The following is a 22315-nucleotide window of genomic DNA, read 5'->3' as shown; positions in this document are numbered from 1 at the left end:
AGGGTCCACCTTCTTCTTCTTCTTCTTTTTCTCAGTATACATATGCAATTTTCCCAGCGCCGTTTGTTGAAAAGACTACTCTTTTCCCATTGAGTAGACTTTGGCCCCCTTGTCAAAAATAAATCGACTACAAATGTGAAGGTTTGTTTCTGAACTCAAATCCAAATCCATTGCTCTATGTATCTGTGCCACGACCATGCTGTTTTCATTACTGTAGCACTGTAATTAGTTTTCAAATTGTGAAGTGTGAGTCCTCCAACTTTGTTCTTTATTTTCAAGATGATTTGGCTATTCAGGACCCCTTACTTGGTTATAAGTTGATGATTGGCTTTACCATTTCTGCAAAGAAGGCTTTTGAAATTTTGATTGGGATTGCTTTGAACCTGTAAATCACTTTGGGTAGAATTGAATAGTAACAATATTTTGTCTTCCAGTCCATGAACACAGAGTGTCCTTCATTTATGTAGGTCTTCTTTGATTTCTTTTATGAATGTTTTTAGCTTTCCAGGTATAAGTTCTTTACATACATACTTGTTTAAAGTTATTCCTAGATATTTGATCTTTAAAATGCTATTGTAAATGTATTTTTTCTTGATTTCCTCTTCAGATTGTTCAGCCACTTTGCTGAATTCATTTATTAGCTCTAGTAACTTTGTTGTGGATTTTTCAGAATTTTCTGTATATAGCATCCTGTCATCTGTAAGTAGGGAAAATTTTTACTTCTTTCCAATTTGGAAGCCTCTGTTTATTTTTCTTGCCTAATTGCACTGGCTAGAACTGCCAGTACAATGCTGATTATCAGTGCACTCAGAGAGTATTCTTGTGCTTTTCCTGATCTTAAAGGAAAAACTTTGAGTCCTTCACCACTGAGTATGATAGTAACTATTTTTTTTTCCTTCATATATTTCCTTTATGTTTTGAGGAAATTTCCTTGAAGTTTTCAAAGTGTTTTCTATCAAGGGGTGCGGATTTTGTCAAATGCCTTTTTTGCATCAATTGAAATGATCATGTGTGTTTTTTCCCTTTGTGTTATTATTGTGGTATATAACATTAATGGATTTTATATTGAGCCACCCTTGCACACCAGGGATAAATCCCACTTGATCATGGTGCATAACTCTTTTAATGTACTGTTGGATTCACTTTCCTGGTATTTTGTTGAGGATTTTGGATCTATATTTTAGAGGATATTGGTATGTAAATTAAGGCAATGGCCTCAGAGAAGGCATTAGTGAGTGTTCCCTCCTCTTCAATTTTTTTGGAAGAGTTTGCACAGGATTGGTGTTAATATTTCTTGGAATGTTTGGTAAAATAAACCAGTGAAGTCATCTGATCCTAGATTTTTATTTGGAGGCTTTTTATTACTGACTGTGCTAGTTTGGAGCTGTTATGTACCCCCAGATAAGCCATGTTCTTTTAATCCATTCTTGTAGGGGCAGACCTATTGTGGGTGGGACTTTTCAATTAGGTTGTTTCCATGGAGATGTGACCCAGCCCATTCATGAGTCTTAATCCCCTTGCTGGGGTCCTTTATAAGAGGATAAAAGGCAGATGGAACTCAGAGAGCACAGAGAGACATTTTGGAGGGAAATCTAGGAGAAAGCCATTGAAACCAGAAACAGGAGAGAAGCTAAGAGTTGAAATCCAGAGTTTTCCCTGGAGAAACTGAGAGGACCCACTGACACTTAGAGAGAAAAACACCCCGGGAGGAGCAAGAAGGACCCACAGGAGCTGAGAAAGAAAGCCATTGAACCAGAGCCCAGGAGACAAGGACCAGCAGACATCACCAGGTGTTTTCCCATGTGACAGAGGAACCCCCAATGCCAGCAGCCTTTCCTCAAAGAAGGCATCTTCCTCTTGATGCCTTACTTTAGACATTTTCATGGCCTTAGAACTATATATTTGTAACCTAATAAAACTCCATTTAAAAAGCCAACCCATTTCTGGTATATTGCATTCCAGCAGCTTTAGCAAACCAAAACACTGATTAAATTTTTTTTACTTGTTACTAGTCTGTTGAGATCATGTTTCTTCTTGAGTTACTGTAGTTTGTGCATTTATAGGAATTTTTCCATTTCATCTAGTTTATCTAATTTTTTGGCATATCATTGTTTATACTATCCTCTTATAATCCATTTTATTTCTGTGGTCAGTAATGTCACCCCCTTACATTTCTGATTTTAGTTATATGTGACCTTTTTCCTTTGTCAGTCTGGCTAAAAGTTTGTTGCTTTTATTGATCAATTCAAAGAATCAAATTTTGGTTTCATTGATTCTATTGTTTTTCTTTATTCTCTATTTCATTTTCTCTGCTCTAAACTTTGCTATTTCTTTCCTTCTGCTTCCTTTGGGTTTAGTTTGCTCTTCTTTTCCTAGATCCTTCAGTTATAAGGTTTGTCTCTAATTGAGAGTTTCCTTCTTTTTAATGTGAGCATTTAGAGCTATAAATTTCCCCCTCAGCAAAGCCTTTGCTGCATCCAATAAGTTTTGGAATACTATGTTTTTGTTTTCAGCTGCTTCAAGATATTTCCTAATATTCCTTGTGATTTCTTCCTTGACCCATTTATTATTTAATAGTGTGGTTAAATTTCCACATATTTGTGTATGTCTGAGTTCTCCCTTTATTATTGATTTCTAGCTTCATTCCATTGTGACTGGAGAAAATACATTGTGTTATTGTAGTATTTTTTAATTCACTGAGACTTGTTTTTTTAATGCTATTATATTGAGATATATCGACACACCATATAATCTATCCAAAGTATACAATCAATAGCTCACAGTATGATCAGATAATTGTGCATTCCTTGCCACAATTTTAGAACACTTTCATTACTCCAAAATAAAGAAAAATATAAAAATAAAATAGAACACCCAAACTGTCCTATACCCCTTATCCTCCGTATTATTTATATATTTTTGTCATTATTTTATTACTCATCTACCCATATACTGGGTAAAGACAGTGTCAGTCCCCAGGTTTTCACTATCACACAGTCACACGATAAAAGCTATATAGTTATACACTTATCAAGAATTAAGTCTATTGGATTACTGTGTAACAGATTCAGATATGTCCTTCTAGCTATTCTAATACACTAGAAACTAAAAAGGAATATCTGTACAATGCATAAGAATAACCTCCAGATTGACCTCTCGACTCTACTTGAGATCTCTCAGCCACTGAAACTTTATTTTGTTTCATTTCTTTTCCCCCTTTTGGTCAAGATGGCATTCTCAATCCCACAATGCCAGGGCCATTATCATCCCTGGGACTCCTGTCCCCCATTGCTAGGGGACTTACACCCCTGGGAGTCATGTCCCACATAGTGGGGAGGGTAGTGAGTTTATTTGCAGAGTAGGCTGAGAGAGAGGCCACATCTGAGCAAAAAAGAGGTTGAGACTTGTTTTGTGCCTAACATATGATCTATCCTGGGGAATGATCCATGTGCACTGGAGAAGAATGTGTATTCTGCTGCTCTTAGCTGAACTTCTACATATATGTTAAATCCAGCAGTTTATTGTATCATACAAGTCTTGTCTTTCCTTATTGATCGTCTGGCAAGATGTTCTATCCATAATTGAAAATGGTGCATGTAGTCTCAAACTATTATTGTACAACTGTCTGTTTCTCTTGAAATCTGTCAATATTTGCATCATATATTTTGGGGCCTTGCTGTTAAGTGCATACATATTTATAATTATATTTTCTTGTTGAATTGACCCCTTTATCAATATATTGTGATCTTTGTCCCTTATGACTGTTTTTGACTTAAAATCTATTTTATCTGATATTAGTATAGCTATCACACCTCTCTTTTGGTTACTATTTGCATGGTGTTTTTTTTCCACCTGATTTCACTTACAGCCCACTTGTGTCTTTGAATTTAAGGTGAGTCTCTTCTAAACAGCCTATAGTTGAGTCAAGCTTTTTTTCCATTCTGCCCGTCTCTGCCTTTTCATTTACATTTAAAGTAACTACTGAAAATGCAAGACTTTCTTCTGTCATCTTGCTATTTGGTCTTTGTAAATCTTATACCCTTTTTGTCTCCCAAATTACTCCGTTAATGCTTACTTTCATATTTATTTGATTTTTTTGTATTGTACCATTTTGAGTCCCTGCCCATTTCTTTCTGCATTTATTTTTCATATATATAATTTGTTGCTACAATGGGGCTGAAATTTAACATCCTAAACCTTAACAATTATGTTTGATTTGATACCAACTTAAATAGCATACACATACACTGTTCCTGACTTCTCTGTCCCCACACATTTTTATTGTACTCATACAAATTATATTTTTATAGATGTCCATAAACCATAGATTTAGTATTACTTTTTTATGTATTTGCTTTCTAGAGCCTGTAAGAAGTAAAATGTGCAGTTACATACCAAAAAATAGTACTCATATTTATAACTACCCATATGGTTACCTAAAATGAAGCCTTTTTTTTTCCTTTAATCTACTTTGATCTATTGTCTAGTTGCCTTTCCTTTCATGCAAAGTAGCATCTTTGCATGGCCAGTCTAGTGGTAAAGAACTCCCTCAGCTTTTATTTATCTGGGAATGTCTTAATCTCTCCCTCAAAGAGTTTCACTGGGTATAAAATACTTGGTAGTAATTGGTTTCTTTCAGCACGTTAAACATTTTGTCCCACTGCTTTCTTGCCTCCGTTAACTACTGATGAGAAATCAATACTTAATAGTATTGGGATTCCCTTTCATATAACATATTGCTTGTCCCTTGCAGCTTTCAGAACTTACTCCTTGTTCTTGGCATTCAAAGTTTGACTACTTTGTGTTTACATGAAGTTCTCTTCAAGTTTATCCTGTTCCAATTTGTTGGGATTCTTGAATGTACATATTTATGTCTTTTGCTAAATTTGGGAAGTTCTCTGCCATTTTTTCTTTGAATTTTTCTTCTATCCCTCTCTTCTCTTTCTGGTACTACCATTATCCATATATTGGTCCTCTTTATGGTGTCCTACAGATCTCTTAAGCTCTGTTCACTTTTTAAAACTGTCTTTTCCTTCTGCTCCTCAGCCTGAATCATTTCAGTGTTCTTGTCTTCCAGATCACTGATTCTTTCTTCTGCAAGCTCCAATCACAAAACAAGTCTCAATGAAGTCAAACTTCCCTCCAGGAAATTTTTTATTTCAGTTATTGTAATCTTCAACTTCAATATTTCTCTTTGGTTCCTTTTTAAATTTTCTGTCTCTTTACTGACATTCTCATAATGTTCATTCATTGTTTTCTTGGTATCCCTTAATTCTCTGTTTTCTTTTGAGTATAAAGGATACTTTTTAAAGTCTTTTTCAGTATGTCCAAAGCCTGATCTATTTTATAGATGGTTTCTGAATTTTTATCTTGTTCCTTTGGGTGGATCATTATTTCCTTTTACTTTGATTTGTAACCTTTTGTTGCACACTGTATGTTTTAATATTTTAAAGTGTTAATGTGAGATTTAGTCCCTGTTTTAGTTTGCTAAAGCTGCCAGAATGCAATATACCAGAAATGGATTGGTTTCTGGTATGGAGATTTATTAACTTACAGATTTCGAGTTCGGAGACTGTGAAAATGTCCAAATTAAGGCATCAACAGGACACCTTCTCTGAAGAAAGGCTCCTGGTATCTGGGACACCTCTGTTATTCTGGAGGGCACATGGTCAGCATCTGCTTATCCTCAACTGAGTTTTGTTGCTTCCAGCTTCTGGCCTCAGTGGCTCCCTCTCTCAGCCTCTGTGGGTGTGTCCTTGTCTCCCAGCTTCTCTGGGGTTTCTCTGAGCTCTCTGGATTTCATCTTTCCTTCTCTGGTTTTTTTGTTTTTTGTTTTTTGTTTTTTAAATCCTCTCAATAAGGACTCCAGCAAAACAATTAAGACCCACCCTGGGGCATGCTTCAAATAAAACAACCTAATCAGAAGATTCCAACAATTAGCCTGGCCCTGGTATGGAGGGATTGAGAATGCCTTCTTGACCAAAAGGGGGAAAAGAAAGGTGTGGCTAAGAGAGTTCAAATAGAGTCAAGAGGCTATTCTGGAGGTTACTCTTATGCAAACTCCAGCCAGATATTCCAAATGGCCACAGTATGCCAAGCCCTAATCAACAGTATTCCCCAAATACCTAGGTTCCTATCCGAGATGCTATAAAAGTTTTACTAAGTTCATTTTTTCAGAAATTTGCATTCTCCAGAGTGTTCCCATGCCAGATAAGTCCCCCAAACACAGAGGCAACAGCTTCTTCAAGAACATTAACTAGATACAGTCCCCTTCCCCAAAATGTCAATACCCCTTTTCAATATGAAGAAGTTAGGGTGGTCACTGCGTAGACATCCCTGAAGATCAAGAAAGTGATTAAACAAGAGGAAGACGTGGCAACAGACAAGATAGGATTTAACAAAGGATTACAAATACTGAATTTTTATATAAATATATATTTTTAGATGCTTGGGTATTATATTAGCTAGAAGGAAATAACTGAAATGGTGGAACTGTAATCCATAACATTCTTTGAAATTTGCTCTATTGCTACTCATTAAATTGTACTTTGAAAGTTACCACTTTTCTGTATATGTTATATTTCACAATGAAAAATGTGGGGAAAAAAAAAAAGAAAAGGTCCCACCTACAATAGGTCATTACCCACAGGAATGGATTAAAAGAACTTTGCCTTTTCTGGAGTTCATGACAGCTCCAAACTACCATAGTCCCTGAGCTGTCTGTTCATTTTGTATCCAGCTAGTGATATGACAAGGATGTACTTGAGTTCCAGGAGGTAACAAAAGCAAACAAACCAATGCAAAAAACACCACAGTTTTTGCAAATTGACTCTGTTGGCTGGTGCTTTCTTTTCAGAGTTTTGCCTTCCTATCAAGAAAATATGCCCAAGGCAAACATGACTTACAGGGTCGTCCCGGCCGCCCCCCATCCCCCTATCTTTTCTGATGCTGTGTTGTCCTGGGCTTGTGCTTGCAAATGGGCCTAGGACTTACCCTATTTACAAGAATTCAAATCCTACCCCCTCCCCCACCCCCTTCCTGGGTGCTCTATTGTAAGACTTAAAGCAGGTAAGCTTTTGCCCCAGTTCACTTCAACTTAAACTGTTTCTTACACAGCTTTAGCTCTTTGCAAGCTGCTTCTGTCTGCAGGGAGTTTCTGGGAAGTTGAGCCTGAGTTTCCAGGTTCAGTCTTTTAGCCTTCCACCCAATAGACTGGCACCAACATACAGGCACCACAGTGTATGCATAGGGGTTACTGTACTCCTTCCAGAAACAGGACCTGATACTCACAATGATAGTACAGGGCTGCTCCACACTGCAGAGTTTAGGAAGGGGCCAGCAAGATGACCATGAGCCTCTTGTACCATTTTAAAAGCCATTTTTCTTGATTTGGCATTCACCTAGTTACTGCAACTCACTGTTTTCTGGAGTTTTAAGGAAGATGGCTCTGCCAGAGTTTTCTAGTTGTTCAAAGATTCTGTGGGGGAAGGGCACCCTGCAGCATGTTACACTACCATCTTGGTCAACCACGTCTGTATGGGATTTGCATTATTTCTTAACTGTTCCATAACTTTGAAAGAATTGCAAAATAAAAAGTTAAAAATAGGCTTCCAGTGGGGGTTGAAGACCATTTTATATTGGGATTTTTGTTGAAGTTAAAATTTCCATTTAATAGCATTTTAAACCCATCCTATGAGGAGTAAGTAGAATGTACTGTGTTTCCTTATAGTGCAAGTGGTCATTAAGCACAGAATTCTTGATTGTTTCATTCAGTCTACCTCTACAGTCCTCTAAGAAGCTTTTCCTAAAAAGCACACAGTATTTAGATGTTTGATTAATAAAATTATAGTCCTAGACCACAGAAGTAGTAATTTTGCTTCTTGTTTCAAATACACTGTTTCTGAGAAACACACAAAAGTTAAAACAGCAATAAACATGCAGTCAATCCTTTTCTAGAACTAAATATTAATTATTAGTAGGCAGTCTCTTATTTGAAAAGAATGACCCTTCAAACTTTCTACCAGCATGCAGAAAGAACCTGAAACCAGCAAATTTCTTGGCTTTCGGTACAGATGTTTTCAACTTATTTAGCTTATATAAACAAATCTAGGTTGAGTATGGTTTTTTGCATTATGAAAACAGACATGCATAGAATAGTACAATAATTAAAAATTTAAAAACAAAGTATCCACTGAGAATTCATCTGCCTTTTCCCCAAACTGATATTATTTCATCTATCTTCAGAAGTTAATACTATTTCTTTTGACAAATTCAGAATTATTGTACATTCCTGGAATTGTAAGATCCGAGATATACTAATATTATTATCCTTCTCCCAGAACAGAATTTAAATATTGATGCCTATTTTTTGAAAACACTAATTTTGGGTATGATAGTCTACTTATTTTTTATTCAAACTTTCTTCATGATTACTTTAAATAAATGGTATTTGTCATAATTATTGATAAGTACTGTTGTAGCTTGAGACCAGTTGAATCCACCTGAAATATCTAACATATCTGAGGGAGCAAATTCCCAAAAAGGTATTTGACTCAATTATTGTATCTAATTTCCTTAAATTTATGAACATCTTTTTAAAGGTATACATGATATAAAGTTCCCTCCAGGACCTGGTAGGCCAATGCCATACTTAATCCTATAATCCTAAAAACCCTATTTTCACCAAGGGAGTGATTCAGATGCTAGGGTGCATAATTCCAAATACTTGACAATGATTTCTAATCAATTATATATTTAAATAGAGGAAATGAAAGATAAAATTAACAATTGAGTGCCTACCCCAGACTTGGTACTGTGCTGGGCATATAGATTTTTAAATATAAACAACTCTATGGGGTATACATATCTACTTTTTAGAGATGAGGAAACTGAGGCTCATAGAGGTTGCATAGGTATTCAATGGGTATGTGGAAAAAAACCTGAGTTCTGACTCCAAAATCCATACATGTCTCAATGAACCACTTGTCCTTAAACCATTGGGAGTCATCGACTTGTTTGAAAATCTGATAAAACTTATCATTTATTTTGAGAAATGCAAACATAGCAGTTTGGCATTTAATTGCACAGGGCTCAGTTTCTGGGTCCATAAAACCAGATTAATATCCCTTTCACCAGATGACACTGTATTAAGCAGCATATATTAATCTACACAAGTAACCTAAATGTTCTACCACCGTATTTGAAGGACAATTTTTTAACCTGTAAATAAGAAATTACAACTTTAATGTAGTATGGAAAAAACAGAAAAGTATTTCTAAATAATTTTCCTTTAAATTTGACATTTTGCCTACTTCAATGGGATCAGAAAAATGCAGCTTTTCTTGGTCATTTACTGGTAATGCAACGTCTTGAATAATTGTATTTTAAGTAAACATTACAAATATTTAAAGTCCTGAAATTAGTGAAAAATTTACATTTAAAGATATACATTAGGGGCAATTAAAAGTTATTTCTCTAAGATAGAACCATTCTTAAGTGTCTGTAACCTAAAATGCTAACTTGGTTGGGAAAGATAGGGGTGGAATTTCAGCTTTGGCAAAGATTACTCATGGGAGTGTTCCTTACCGATTACCTTGTTTCTTGTGATGTGGTATGAAAAAGAAAAAAGGATAAGCACCATTGGTTTGCAATATAAATAACGAAAGCTGCACGCACACACCCTCTTTCAAATAAATAGCCCAGTGACACAAGATTAAATTCTAGGTGGAAAAAAAAACATCTGAAGAAAAGAAATCAGCAAATCCCCCCATTATCTATTATCAGCTGCAAAACAGAACTCAAAGTGCTATTCAGACATTTGTGCTTTATTCCTGGAGAAAGAAAACAGAAGCAGCTGATAGTGGCCATCTTTTTTTTCTTCGACATTATTTTAATCTGTATAATACTGAACAGAGGTGTGTAGTACCCCTGCACTAAACGTGGGAAGTACGTAAGTAAATATATAATGTTTAAAGGAAAAAAAATTAAAACACTTGATTTATTAAGACAATTTTATCATAAATATCCTCTCTTAAATGGCCCAAGAAAAAATTCTATGACAAAACCCTAAAAATATTCCCAGAATACAACTTTTCAGGATACCCAACACAAATGCCAATCAGTTTTCACCCATCACAGAATTCATTTTCATTGAAGCCTATGCTCATTTTTCTAATTCTATCCTCCCTTTTCCTCTAAGCATATATCTGTCAAAGACTTTCCTTTTTCTACAAAACACAGCACAATAGTTGGGAAGGGGCACTCCAGAACCCAGTTTCTTTCAGCTCCAAAACTTAATGGCTATCTGACCTGTGCATGTAACTTAACCTCTCTGCATTTCAGTTTCCTTGTTTGCAACAGTATTTACCTCAAAAGTTAAAGTGATGATTAAATGAGTGAATAACAAAATTTACAGAGCAGCACCAACACACAGTAAATGCTCAAAGAAGTCTGAGCTATTAACATTCCAGCTTTTCCATCAAACCAAGTATTATCCTCCTAAGCAGTCCAGAGATTACAACAGAAAACCAAGTCAGAGGTTTGTCAAAGGATTAAATATGTTCAGAAACAATGCCTCATTAACTTTTTACTAAGAGATATTGATTTGTTAATGCAGAGCAAAGACACTATAATCAATTTCTAGTTAGTGTATAGAATGACAAGATGTATGTGTGTGTAAACCTAAGTTAATTCAGAAAATATAAAACTACCATTAATATTTGTCTTGTTCTTTCTAAGGCTATCCTTTAAATGTCAATATTGCCACATAATTTATAATTAAATTTTATTAGAGCTAAACATTTCAAATAGTTGTAATTTTGAAATAAATTTTGCTGTGAGAAGAGAAAAATCTATTCATAAAGTACAATCTACATGAGTTTATGGTACTTTTCCAAATGTTATCAGCATATAAATTATTTTTTAAAACTGTTCCTTACATATAGGATCTAAAATGCAAAGAAAAATGGAATTTGTATTCAAAACAAATAAAAGCAACACTGGCTCCTAAAAGCTAAAAATGCAAGATTTTATAACACAGATTTTTTTTCTTAAGCACTCTAGATACAAATATTAACTGTGTGGGCTGAGAACTCTTAAGTTTCAATAATATAATTCAACAAGGTACACAATTAGAGCTCTATAAATATGTCCCCTATAATAATCATATGCAAAACCATTTTATCAGAAATGCTACCAAAACTTTCTCTGAAAAGTGTAAACTACAAGCACATTTTAAAAGAAAGTTCTCAGTTATAACAACTACAAAGCAATAATTATCAACAGTTATTTGGTTTAAAAAAATTAAAGGCAGTGTAATGTAAAATCCAAATACTGCTAAGGTGTTTTTTAAGGATGCAGTCTTGAGTTTCTTAATACAAGGTACTAAACACTCTGTTTTAAAAATAATGAGACATTCTATACAATTCAAAGTCTTGAGCTACAGCTCTAAAAACCAAAAAAAATTAGCAACAGTGAAAAACAGGTATGTAGAAATCATAGTATAAAATATGACTTTATATAAAATGTACCACTTTTCAAATGTATAAGGCTTGCTATGAATATTTTTGGATTGTGAGTGTTGCACACTATAGTTTTTAGAGAAGTAGTTCTGAAATCATTAAAAATTCAGTACTTCTAAAAATTTTTGACATGGTTGAAATGAACACAGTACAGAATGCAATTAAATGTGACCTTTATACTGTTTCACCCAACAAAAATAAAATCATATGTTGAATGCCTAGTCTCTCTATAAATTCTACTTTGGATGTCAGAATTTTGTAATATGAACTATTATCCATCAGAAATTGACCCAAGTTTAAATAGAAGACATGAAATAGACATAACGTGTCATGTCAAATAGTTTAAGTCTACCCTATGCAATTATAGTCATAATTACTTTTTACATGAAAGTAAAAGTGCTTTAAAGTAAAAAAATTCTTGTAAAAGGTATTAATATTACTAGTACTTAATACCCAAATAGAATTTTCTAAATTAGTTCCATTTTACCCATTTCATTTGAAAAGTACCCTTCTGCTACAACATAAACAAAAATAATCCATAAAATGGTGACATTAGACATATAATTTGTGGTGTGGGCCCTTAAATTGAGACCAAATATTTATTAATCCAAAGCGAGAGAGATCTTATTTTTTGCACATGCCCAAAGTAACCAATATCAACTCACATTTTCTTTAAGCCTTGAAGAATTTTTATTTAACATAATGAGAGACTTAATAATGTATAATAAAGACTATGTAGTGCTCTTCTGTAGCTGTTCACCAACTGTTTTTATGACGGTAACTCCGGGATCTGGAATGTGACCGAAAATGAGAATGTTTTGCTGTTTGTGCTTTAGTTTCAGAATTGGTGTACCCTTTGGGAGATTTACATGGGGATCTTGCTATGGAGTCAGAATGTCTTCCATGTGATCTTGATTTTGCTTCTGAGCTAGTCTGCTTTTGCGGTGAACTTGATTGTGATTTTCCTATTGACTTGGACCTTTTTTGTAAGGACTTGGACCTTGACCGTCCTCTAGAACTAGAATTTCTTCTTGGAGTTCTTGATTGCCTTGCTGAGGTAGAGCGCCTCGGTAGTGATTTAGACCGAGATTTAGACTGGCTATAAGAAAATCGTCTGTGTCGAGACCTGCAAACATCCAGAATGTTACAAAATAATTTCACACAAAAACAGTAAATAGGTTATGAAACATCATTTTCAGGAACTTATAAAAATACTTTGCATAACATTAGTTACGTTTTTAAGAGATAAGCTAAAAGACAATTCTAATTTTATTAAGCATGCTTGGTTCAAACATAACAAGCTTATAATATTTGTCATGCTAAAATATATGACCAAAAGATTTTTTAATTCCTTGGATATATTTTATGACATGAAAAATAGTCTGCATATTTAGTCTGGATTATACAATTCCTAGGAGGCATGGGAAAGAAGGGAGGAAGGGAGGGAGGAAGAAAGAAAAATTATTTTAAGTTTATAAAATAATGCTTATTAAAAAAAACCCAAAACCCTGAAGGTAGGACTTCTGGGTCCTCCATGGTAGAGGAGCTTGTACTGGACTAACTTTCCCCCATAAAATAGCTATATAAAAAAAAAGTTGGACAAAATTTATAAAATGACAGTTTGAAGGCACTGGAGAACAACCAATATAAGCAGAACCTGAGTAGTTACAAGCCTTGGCTCTTTCACTAAGACTACTTTACAAATGGCAACATGGGTGAATAAAGCCAAAGCAGAATACGGCTCTCTGAGTAGAAGAGAGAGAGGTTAGAATTCAGGGGTGTCAGGTTTGAGGAACAAATCCCAGAGAGGAGAGAATTACAGAAAAGAAACCTTGAAATCTGTATACAGTCTCCTCAAGTCACTGGCCACCATCTAAAGATGGGCATGCATAGGATGAGACTCCAAGAGGTCAGAAGAAAATAGCAGCTGGGAGGTTCAAGAACTGAACTGAAATTTTATCAGTCACATGATGCTGGGGAGAAAGGCTGGAGTTCAAGCTCCCAAAAAGTGGAGGAGCCTTGGATAACAACTCAGGTTTTCAATTAAGAACCCAAAAGGGCCACATCCTAGGGGTAAGGGTCATGGCCTAGGAGAGGTGCAAAACTGACTTAACAATGCCTAAAACCAGGACGTGTCAGAATCAGGGTGATCTGCCAGTACTCTGCTTGCTAGAAGAAAAGCACTTTCTTTGAAGGATAATAAAATCATCCAGATAATTTTTCATCTATGATGTTCAACATCCTATTTAAAAAAAAGTTATGAGGTATGTGAAAAAATAGGTAAAAACGACTAAAAACTAAGAAAAAAAAATAAAAGAAACATATCCAAAGTGGTTTGAATACTGTCACTATCAGACAGGAATTTTTGAAATTACTATGATTTATATGTTCAAGAAAATAAGTAGAGGTGGACAAAGATGAAAAGATAAAATCTGATCAAAAACGGAATCTAAAAAAAGAATCAAAAGGAAATCTGAGAACTGAAAATATATGATATCTAAAAATTAAGAACTCAGTGGATGGATTTAATAGAAAGTTGGATTCAGGAGAAAGCAGAAATAGTGAACTGAAAGATCATTGGGAAAACATTCTATTGAAATACAGTGAGGAAAAAATAATTTAAGAAATCCAGGACAGAGCATAAGAGATATGTGAGACATACTCACAAGGTCAAGAGGGAAGACTGAAATGGGGCAGAAGCAATATTTGAAGAGATAATGGCTTAGAATTTTCCAAAACTAATGAAAAGCATCAGCTTAATTTCAAGAGACTCAGCAAAGCCCAGGTAGAAAAAATACAAAGAAATCTACATGAGGCACATCAAATGAAAATGCTGACAAATGTTGGAGAGGATGTGGAGAAATACGAACACTCATTCATTGTTGGTGGGAATGTAAGATGGTACAGCCACTGTGGAAGACCGTTTGGCAGGTCTTCAGTAAGTTATGTATAGAATTACCACATGACCTGGAAATCCTACTTCTAGGCATATACCCCAAATAATTAAAAGCAGGGACGCAAACAGATATTTGCACAATTGCCAAAAGGGGAAAGCAACACAAGTGTCCATCAACCGAAGAATGGATAAATAAAATGTGGTAAATACATACAATGGCATATACTTAAAAGAATCGAAATTAGGGATTCAAACATATTTATACACTGTTGTTCACAATGGCATTACTCACAAATGCCAAAAGATGGAAGCAACCCAAGTGTCCATCAACCAATGAATAGATAAGTAAAATGTGGTGTGTATACACACACACACACAATGGAATATAGTGCAGCCACAGAAAGGAGGTTCTGATACGTGCTACAACATGATTGATCCTTGAAAATATGCATGCTGTTGAGTGAAATAAGCCAGACACAAAAGGAAAAACATTGCATGATCTCACTGATGTGAAATAACTAAAATAAGCAAATTCATACAGTCAGAAACTAGAATACAGGTGACTTGGAGCTGGGGAGGGCTAAAGAAGGGGGTGTTAAAACTTAATTGGACTACCAATTTAGTAGGCCGAGCCCTCAATCTTGGGGCTTGCCCTTATCAAGCCTGTTACTGCAAAGGAGAGACTAAGTCTACCTATAATTGTGCCTAAGAGTCACCCCAGAGGCCCTCTTTCGTTGCTCAGATGTGGCCTCTCTCTCTGAGCCAACTCTGTAAGTGAACTCATTGCTCTCCCCGCTACGTGGGACATGATTCCCAGGTGTATAAATCTCCCTGGCAACGTGGGAGATGACTCCTGGGGATGAGTCTGGATCTGGCATTGTAGGATTGAGACGGTGGATTGAGAAAGCATTCTTGACCAAAAGGGAGAAGAGAAATGAAACCAAGTAAAGTTTCAGGAGCTGAGAGATTTCAAATGGAGTTAAGAGGTCATTCTGGAGGTTTTTCTTAAGCATTATATAAATATCTCTTTTAAGCTGTTAGTGTATTAGAATAGCTAGAAGGAAATACCTGAAACTGTTGAACTGTAATCCAGAAGCCTTATTTCTTGAAGACAAGTGTATAACTAAGTAAGCTTATACGGTGTGACTCTGTGATTGTAGAAAACCTTGTACTCATACTCCCTTTATCCAGTGTATGGACAGATGAGTAGAAAAATGGGGACAAAAAAGTAAATGAATAATAGGGGGGATGGATATTCTTTTTTACTTTTATTTATTTTTATTTTTTACTTTTATTCTTATTTACTTTTATTTATTTATTTATTTTTTGGAGTAGTGAAAATATTCAAAATTTGACTGTGGTGATGAATGCACAACTATATGATGATACTGTGAACAAATGATTGTACACTTTGGATGACTGTATAGTATGTGACTATATCTCAATAAAATTGCAAGAAAAAAAACAAAACTATGCAAAAGAGCACACACATAATACTGATAAATTATTGGTAAAAGAAATTAATTGGTACAGAATTTCTGTTGTGGATGATAGAAAAGATGTAATGGATGACAGTGATGGTTGCACAACATTGTGAATAATTACTACCACTGAATTATATAACTGAATGTGGTTAAAGGGGGAAATTTTAGGTTGTATATATGTTACTAAAATAAAAATAAACAAAAAAGCTCACAGTTTATGGGTACAGAGTTCTGTCTGGGACAATGGAAAAGTTTTGGTAATGATGGTGGTAAGGGTAGCACAACACTGTGAATGAATAGACACCACTGAATTGCATACTTACAAGTGGTTAAAATGGGAAATGTTATGTTGCATATGTAATCAAAATTAAAATAATAAAAAAATCTGATGAAAACCCAAGTCAAAGAAAAACTGAAAATCTGCCAGAGAATAAATGATAACATTGACACTAAGACAAACAGCTGACTATGTGCCTACAGATGTCATAAACCAATGGAATGATATTACTAAATAAAGGGAAAAAAAATCCCTGTCAACCTAGAATTCTATCCCCAGCAAAAAATATCCTTCAAAAATGAATGGAAAATAAAGATGTCTTCAGAAAAACAAAAGCTGAGATGCATTGCCAGCAGATCTGCACTATAAGAAATACTAAAAACAATTCTTTAGACTGAAGGCAAATGGTTCCATAAAGCAGCCTAGAACTACAGGAAGGAGTGAAAAGTACTGGAGAATAAATACATCAATTCAGTTGAAAATACACTTGCAAGAACTTTGAGCAATGAATTTTATATTGAATCAAGTAATCTCTTCCCTTCCACATCAAGAAATAGAATCAGCTAAGATACTTCATTTGAGTAGTTTTGCTCTTTAGCTATTTACTTGTAACAGGAATGAGTTGCAAGAGAAAGAGAATTGTGACTTTCTATTAATCAGATATATTCTGGAATAAAAGCACAGTTTTTTAGAAATTATTAAATTTCATTTGTGTTGCAGTTAGTTGAAGAAAACAAAATGGAAAAATTGCTCCTGAAATTAAAACAAAAACAAAACCCTGGATGCTATATTCGGATTTAAGAAGGCCATGGGGCAATTTTAGTATTTTTCAGGAACTTAAGGGTTTTAATGTATAAATTCTTTAACTTACAAATGCAACTAAGATTTATGGAATACCTAATGTCACTTATGGACTACTGCTGAAAGCTGGGGATGTAAGCATGAACAAGAGAAAACTTGCTCTTTCAAGAGTTTATGGTCTAGTGACTGCAGCAAACAAGCTTTCCACCTGCATATCCACTGAAAGCAAAATAAGAGACCTCTTTTTAGAGCAAGGTAATACCACATATATCATACATACTTATGTATATGTTATGCTTAGAGTATATATATTCTGATTTTTATATATATATATATATATATACACACACACACACACACACACACATACACACACAAAATATGATCTTAATGAATACCTTAAATGCTAGATAAGATATGTACTATCTATATATAATACAATTACACAGATAGGAAAAACTGGGGTCAAGTAATATGCCAATGGTCTTATAACTAGAACAACACCAAACAGCATTGTCTCAAAAGAAGATTTAGTCCTCTGATGATTTGGGACAATAGCCACTTTTTTGTTTTTCTCCAGCCAACTGTTAAGACTTTGCTTCCACTAGAAAGCCAAAAGCAGCCACCATTTTTAGCTCATTCAGGAGCAAAGGTGATTAACTAAGGTCATGATGCATTTGGAAACAAAAATTCTTACTGAATCAGACATTTTTTTTTCTTTTTTCTGACTTTTACAAATAAAGTCTTTTTCACCAAGGCCAATGGATATTCATGTAAGTTAGGACAGTGTTGCTTAGGTTTATATTATATAGACTTTGATATAGAGATCAAACCACTGTATATGGACCACCTACATCAATCTAAATTTATGTCAAACTAGATTATAACATTATATATATATATGTCTTCCCTGTATCTACGGCATGTCAATCTCAAAAAAGTTCTAGTTTACTCTCACAATGTCTTAAGTTTTATAAGTATAATTTTTTTGAATTTACAAACTATATATAGTAGTCTAAATCTCAAATAGCCAATCAATGGAAATAGAGCCTTTGCAAGTATAATTAGTTAAGATGAGGTCAGACTGCATTAGGGTGGGGCCTAATCCAATGACCAGTGCCCTTATAAGAAGAGAGATGCAGGGACGGACACACATAGAGGGATGAAGGCCATGTGAAGATGGAGACAGAGATTGATGGGATGCTGCCACAAGCCAAGAACACCAAGGATTGCCAGCAACTTCCAGAAACTAGAAGAGGCAAGGAAAGATTCTTCCCCAAAGCCTTCAGAGGGAGCATGGCCCTACTGATACCTTGATTTCAGACTATTACCCTCCAAACCAGAGAGAATAAATTTCTGTTGTGTTAAGCCACCCAATTTGTGGTAGTTTGTTATGATACGCTAAGAAACTAATATAATGCCTATGAAAAAATTACAGTATTAAAACAATATAAATACTATAAATTTAAGATTTTAGATATACTAATACATTTCAGTTGTTTTAATAGCTTTACCAGGTAATTAATTTCCATTGTGATTTACTCTTACAATAAGAGAAACAATCTCCTTGCTAGCAAAATATTTTATAACTTACAAAATATCTTACCCAAATTTACTATTTTTATCTTTTCTTATAATATTGCTATACCTGGAATTTATTCTTGATAATAATTTACCTTTTTAAAGTAAATTAATTTATATTAATTTTAGTTACCCTTTCACAAGTGATTGTATTTTTTTTTTTTTTTTTTTTTAAGTTTAGCTATTACCTGAACTCAAGCTTCTGAATGGTTGTGTACTCATTTAGGTACAATTGTGCGTAAAATTCCTCTGTCTATTTTTTCCGTTTTTGCTCTCTCTTCAGTGTATATTATCTTTCTATTAAAAGAATAAACTTAAATCCACTATGAAATAAAAGCACCTGAAGGTAGCCAATAAACCCAACTTAAATAACAATACATAATAGAGAAGAGCATTATTTTTCTACAAAAGTTCATTCTTTACGTATATTAAGCAAAATGATGCAGGCAGCCTGTCTTTAAAAACTCTTTAAAATGTTTTCCAGAGACAGGAGAAAATGAAGTTTGCAATCCTCTTGCATTTTGTACTCACTCTTTAAGACTATCAGAGCACCTCCTGTTTCTACCCCAGGAAGAACTTCTACTTCGAGTTCTCCTTTGGCTGGGGCTTCTTGATCTCCTATGATCCGCTGGAGAACAAGGGTGTCGTTCTTTTGATTTCATTTGGCCTGGTGCTAGAATATGAAGGATAAGATTTATAACATAGTTTATTACCAGAAAATCTCCATAACAGCTGCTTAACTAGTATAATGTCATTTTCTGAAAGAATTTTAAATTAAAAATTTGTCATTGTTGAAACTCATTCTACTGAACAAACGAGCTAAGGTTTAGTAACACTTACTTTTGCGATCACCTTGTGCAAACTGTATTTCAATTTGACGGCCACATACCCATTTTCTATTGAGGTTATAAAGAGCATCTTCAGCATCACGAACATCTTCAAATATGACTAGCTGTTAAGGACACTCTGAACATCAGATATCAAGTAAATACATTATTTTTAAAGTATTATTTTTATGTGAAAGGTAATTAATAAGAAAAACAAGTTCAAGTTATTAAGCTCACATTTCTAGTATAATATAAATAATCAGAAAAAAAAACTTTTACTTTTTATTATGAAAACAAATGTCCCATTATGATTTAAAAGAGTGGATCTAAAAATAAAAAAGAACAGAAACAAACATGTGATGTGCTTTTAATGTATACATATGTATAGCTGCAGGGTGCATGTATAATTTGAAACATGTCATGAAAACAACTTAATGCCAAAGTTGGCCAGCATTATAAAATAAACTGTTTAGAACTCACTCCTTTCTTTGAGATAAAGGACCCATCAGGTTTTTCACTGAAAAATTAGTGTGCAGAAACCTTTATTCTGAAATTAAAATTACTCTTTCATTAAAAGGCTTTTTAATTATGACATTTAGGAGAAATTAGTAATTTTAAACAAAACGGCACATATGCAAGTAAGCTAAAATATTGTACTTTCAAAATTGATTTAGTCCTTTAAAATTGACACTGACTTTTGAACCTATCACTTTAAACATACTTTCATGTTTTACTACTGGAATGTAAGTACAAAAGAAAGATGAAAGCAATGTGCAAACATCGGGAATTACATACATTGGTTTATAATACCCCACTAAACTCCCTTATCTATATAAATTATGTAATATTAAACCTTCTAATTATGATGGAAACTATAATGGAAACTATTTCAGGAGGTTGTTAACTGGTTTAATTTTTTAAAAAACAAAAAACAGAAAAAGCTCAAGAAATACAATACAAAATGAGACTTTGGAAATTACCTCAATGTCACTTGATCTTGAACCTTGACCTTTACTCTTTAAGGCTTGCAAGATGTACTTTATAAGAGATGCAGAACCAACAAAATCAGACTTGGCTTTGACTCTGGAACTCTGAGTAAATGTAGGAAAGCCGAAGTCTCAACCTGGTGTTGGCTTTGTCTTTTGCTTGATAAAGACTTCCCCTCTTCCAGGTCTTTATATCTGTGTCCACCCTCCCTCTTTATTCCTTGATGCTTGAACTTTAGGTGCATTTTGTCTTGCCTGCTTGGTTTACACTTGAACTCTAGCTAACAGGTTGGTTCAAACTGGGGGGCGCTTGCCAGCTACTGTGGACTGCTTTAGATTTTCTGAGATAAAGAAATAAACACATTAAATTAGGAAATATTAATCTCATAACATATACTTCTGAATACACATATGTATATGCACATGTATGCAGTATATTCACAGGCACACAGTAAAATAAAGGATATTGAACATAAGCAAATCCTCTTGGGCGGCGAGTGTAGAAGTCAAGTGGAATGTAAACGTCTACTATAGGGCCATACCGACCAAACTCACGGCGCAAGTCCTCAGGCCTGAAGTGTTTTAGAAATAAGGCAAAGAAATATGAATAACTGGATTAAAATATTTGCCCCTAAAAATCCAGTTGAAATTTTCAAACGAAAATACATTTTCTAGACCAGCATTACCTAAACTTTTCTCTCATAAGAATCACCTGGGGTTTTGAAAGGAAGGAAGGAAAAAGAAAAGAAAAAAATCCAGATTCTCAGGTTCCCTTAAGAGCTTCAAGATTCTTAGATTCAAAAGGTAGATTAGAACTGGAAATCTGTATCTTTACAAGCACTCCAGGTGATCGTTAATTCTTAGTCAAGTTTGTGAAACATGACCCAGCACATCTGCCTTTGGAAACTATTTCCATTACAAGATTTTACAATTGTCAACTGACAATATAAAGGTTCCAACTATTAACTTTCATTAAGAACATATTCATTGGCCATTGCCCAGGTATCCCTGAAGATTGAGAGAATGATCAAATGAGAGGGAGGAGTTATAACTGAAAAGTTAGGATTTAACAAATGATTATGTCTACTGATTCATTATATAGATATTTCTTTTTAGTTTCTAGCGTATTAGAATAGCCAGAAAGAAATTTCTGTTGAATTGCAATCCAGTAGCCTTTATCTTTGATAATGATTTGTATAACTATATAACTTTTATCTTGTGACTGTGTGATTGTAAAAACTTTGTGACTGACACCCCCCCTTTATCCAGTGTGTGGGCAGATGAGTAATAAAATAAAGACATGCATGGGAAAAAAAAAGAACACATTCATTTGCTTCACTATAGTTTCATGTTTATGTTACTCTTGTTTTCAGATAGCAAGAATTAGATTCAGCAGGAACAGGTTTCTAAAGATGTCCTAAAATTATTTCCTGGGCCTTAAAGAAAAACGGATGTTTTACTATTAAACATAAACAAAATGATCATACTCTTAAATTTGACAAGTATATTTGAGCCTCCTATGTGCCTTCTGATAGGTACAGAAGAGGGGATATCAAAGAAATACAAGCCATGATATTTGTCTTCATGGAGCATATAACTCAGCTGAAAAGAAAATATGTATCAGTAATAACTAACAGTTATACCATCACACTTAGATGATAGGCAGTGTTCTAAGATTACTTAATTCTCACAACCCTATGGTTGTTTACAGATGAGGGCACAGGCAGATCAACTCATCTAAGGTCATGAGCCAGTAAGTGACAGAGCTGAAATTAAACTAAATCACATTAGTCTGTGTTCTTAACCACTATACCCTACTGCTTCATGGAGAACTTAGGTATTTAGCATCAAGGTATGGACACAAAGGTGGCTCAGAAGATTAACAGTACCATATTGCATGTCATTAACACTGCACACAGAAAAGATTCAAAGATGGCTACAAAG

The 22315-nt window shown here is 34.4% G+C and overlaps 1 protein-coding gene across 4 annotated transcripts in view; it reads right to left on the bottom strand.

The window, feature by feature from the left end:
• Positions 1 to 7752: 7752 nt before the first annotated feature.
• Positions 7753 to 22315, bottom strand: part of SRSF12 (serine and arginine rich splicing factor 12) — a 43613-nt gene continuing 29050 nt past the window's right edge. For 2 of the 4 annotated variants that reach the window (XM_037843850.1, XM_037843851.1), the window contains exons 2-5: positions 20366 to 20712; positions 19399 to 19524; positions 19090 to 19231; positions 7753 to 12645 (exon numbers count right to left, since the gene is read on the bottom strand). In XM_037843850.1, coding sequence (XP_037699778.1) covers positions 12276 to 12645; positions 19090 to 19220 — 501 coding nt within the window. In that variant the 5' untranslated portion in view covers positions 19221 to 19231; positions 19399 to 19524; positions 20366 to 20712 and the 3' untranslated portion in view covers positions 7753 to 12275. Of the gene's footprint in view, positions 12646 to 19089; positions 19232 to 19398; positions 19525 to 20365; positions 20713 to 20838; positions 20944 to 22315 lie in introns of those variants that run through there. The other 2 variants (XM_037843849.1, XM_037843852.1) reach the window with 2 other exon arrangements.

Source organism: Choloepus didactylus, chromosome 7 (assembly GCF_015220235.1).
Source record: "Choloepus didactylus isolate mChoDid1 chromosome 7, mChoDid1.pri, whole genome shotgun sequence".
NCBI classification, from domain to species: domain Eukaryota; kingdom Metazoa; phylum Chordata; class Mammalia; order Pilosa; family Megalonychidae; genus Choloepus; species Choloepus didactylus.
Note: the sequence above shows the minus strand (reverse complement) of the source record. Positions and strands in the feature narration are given on the sequence as shown.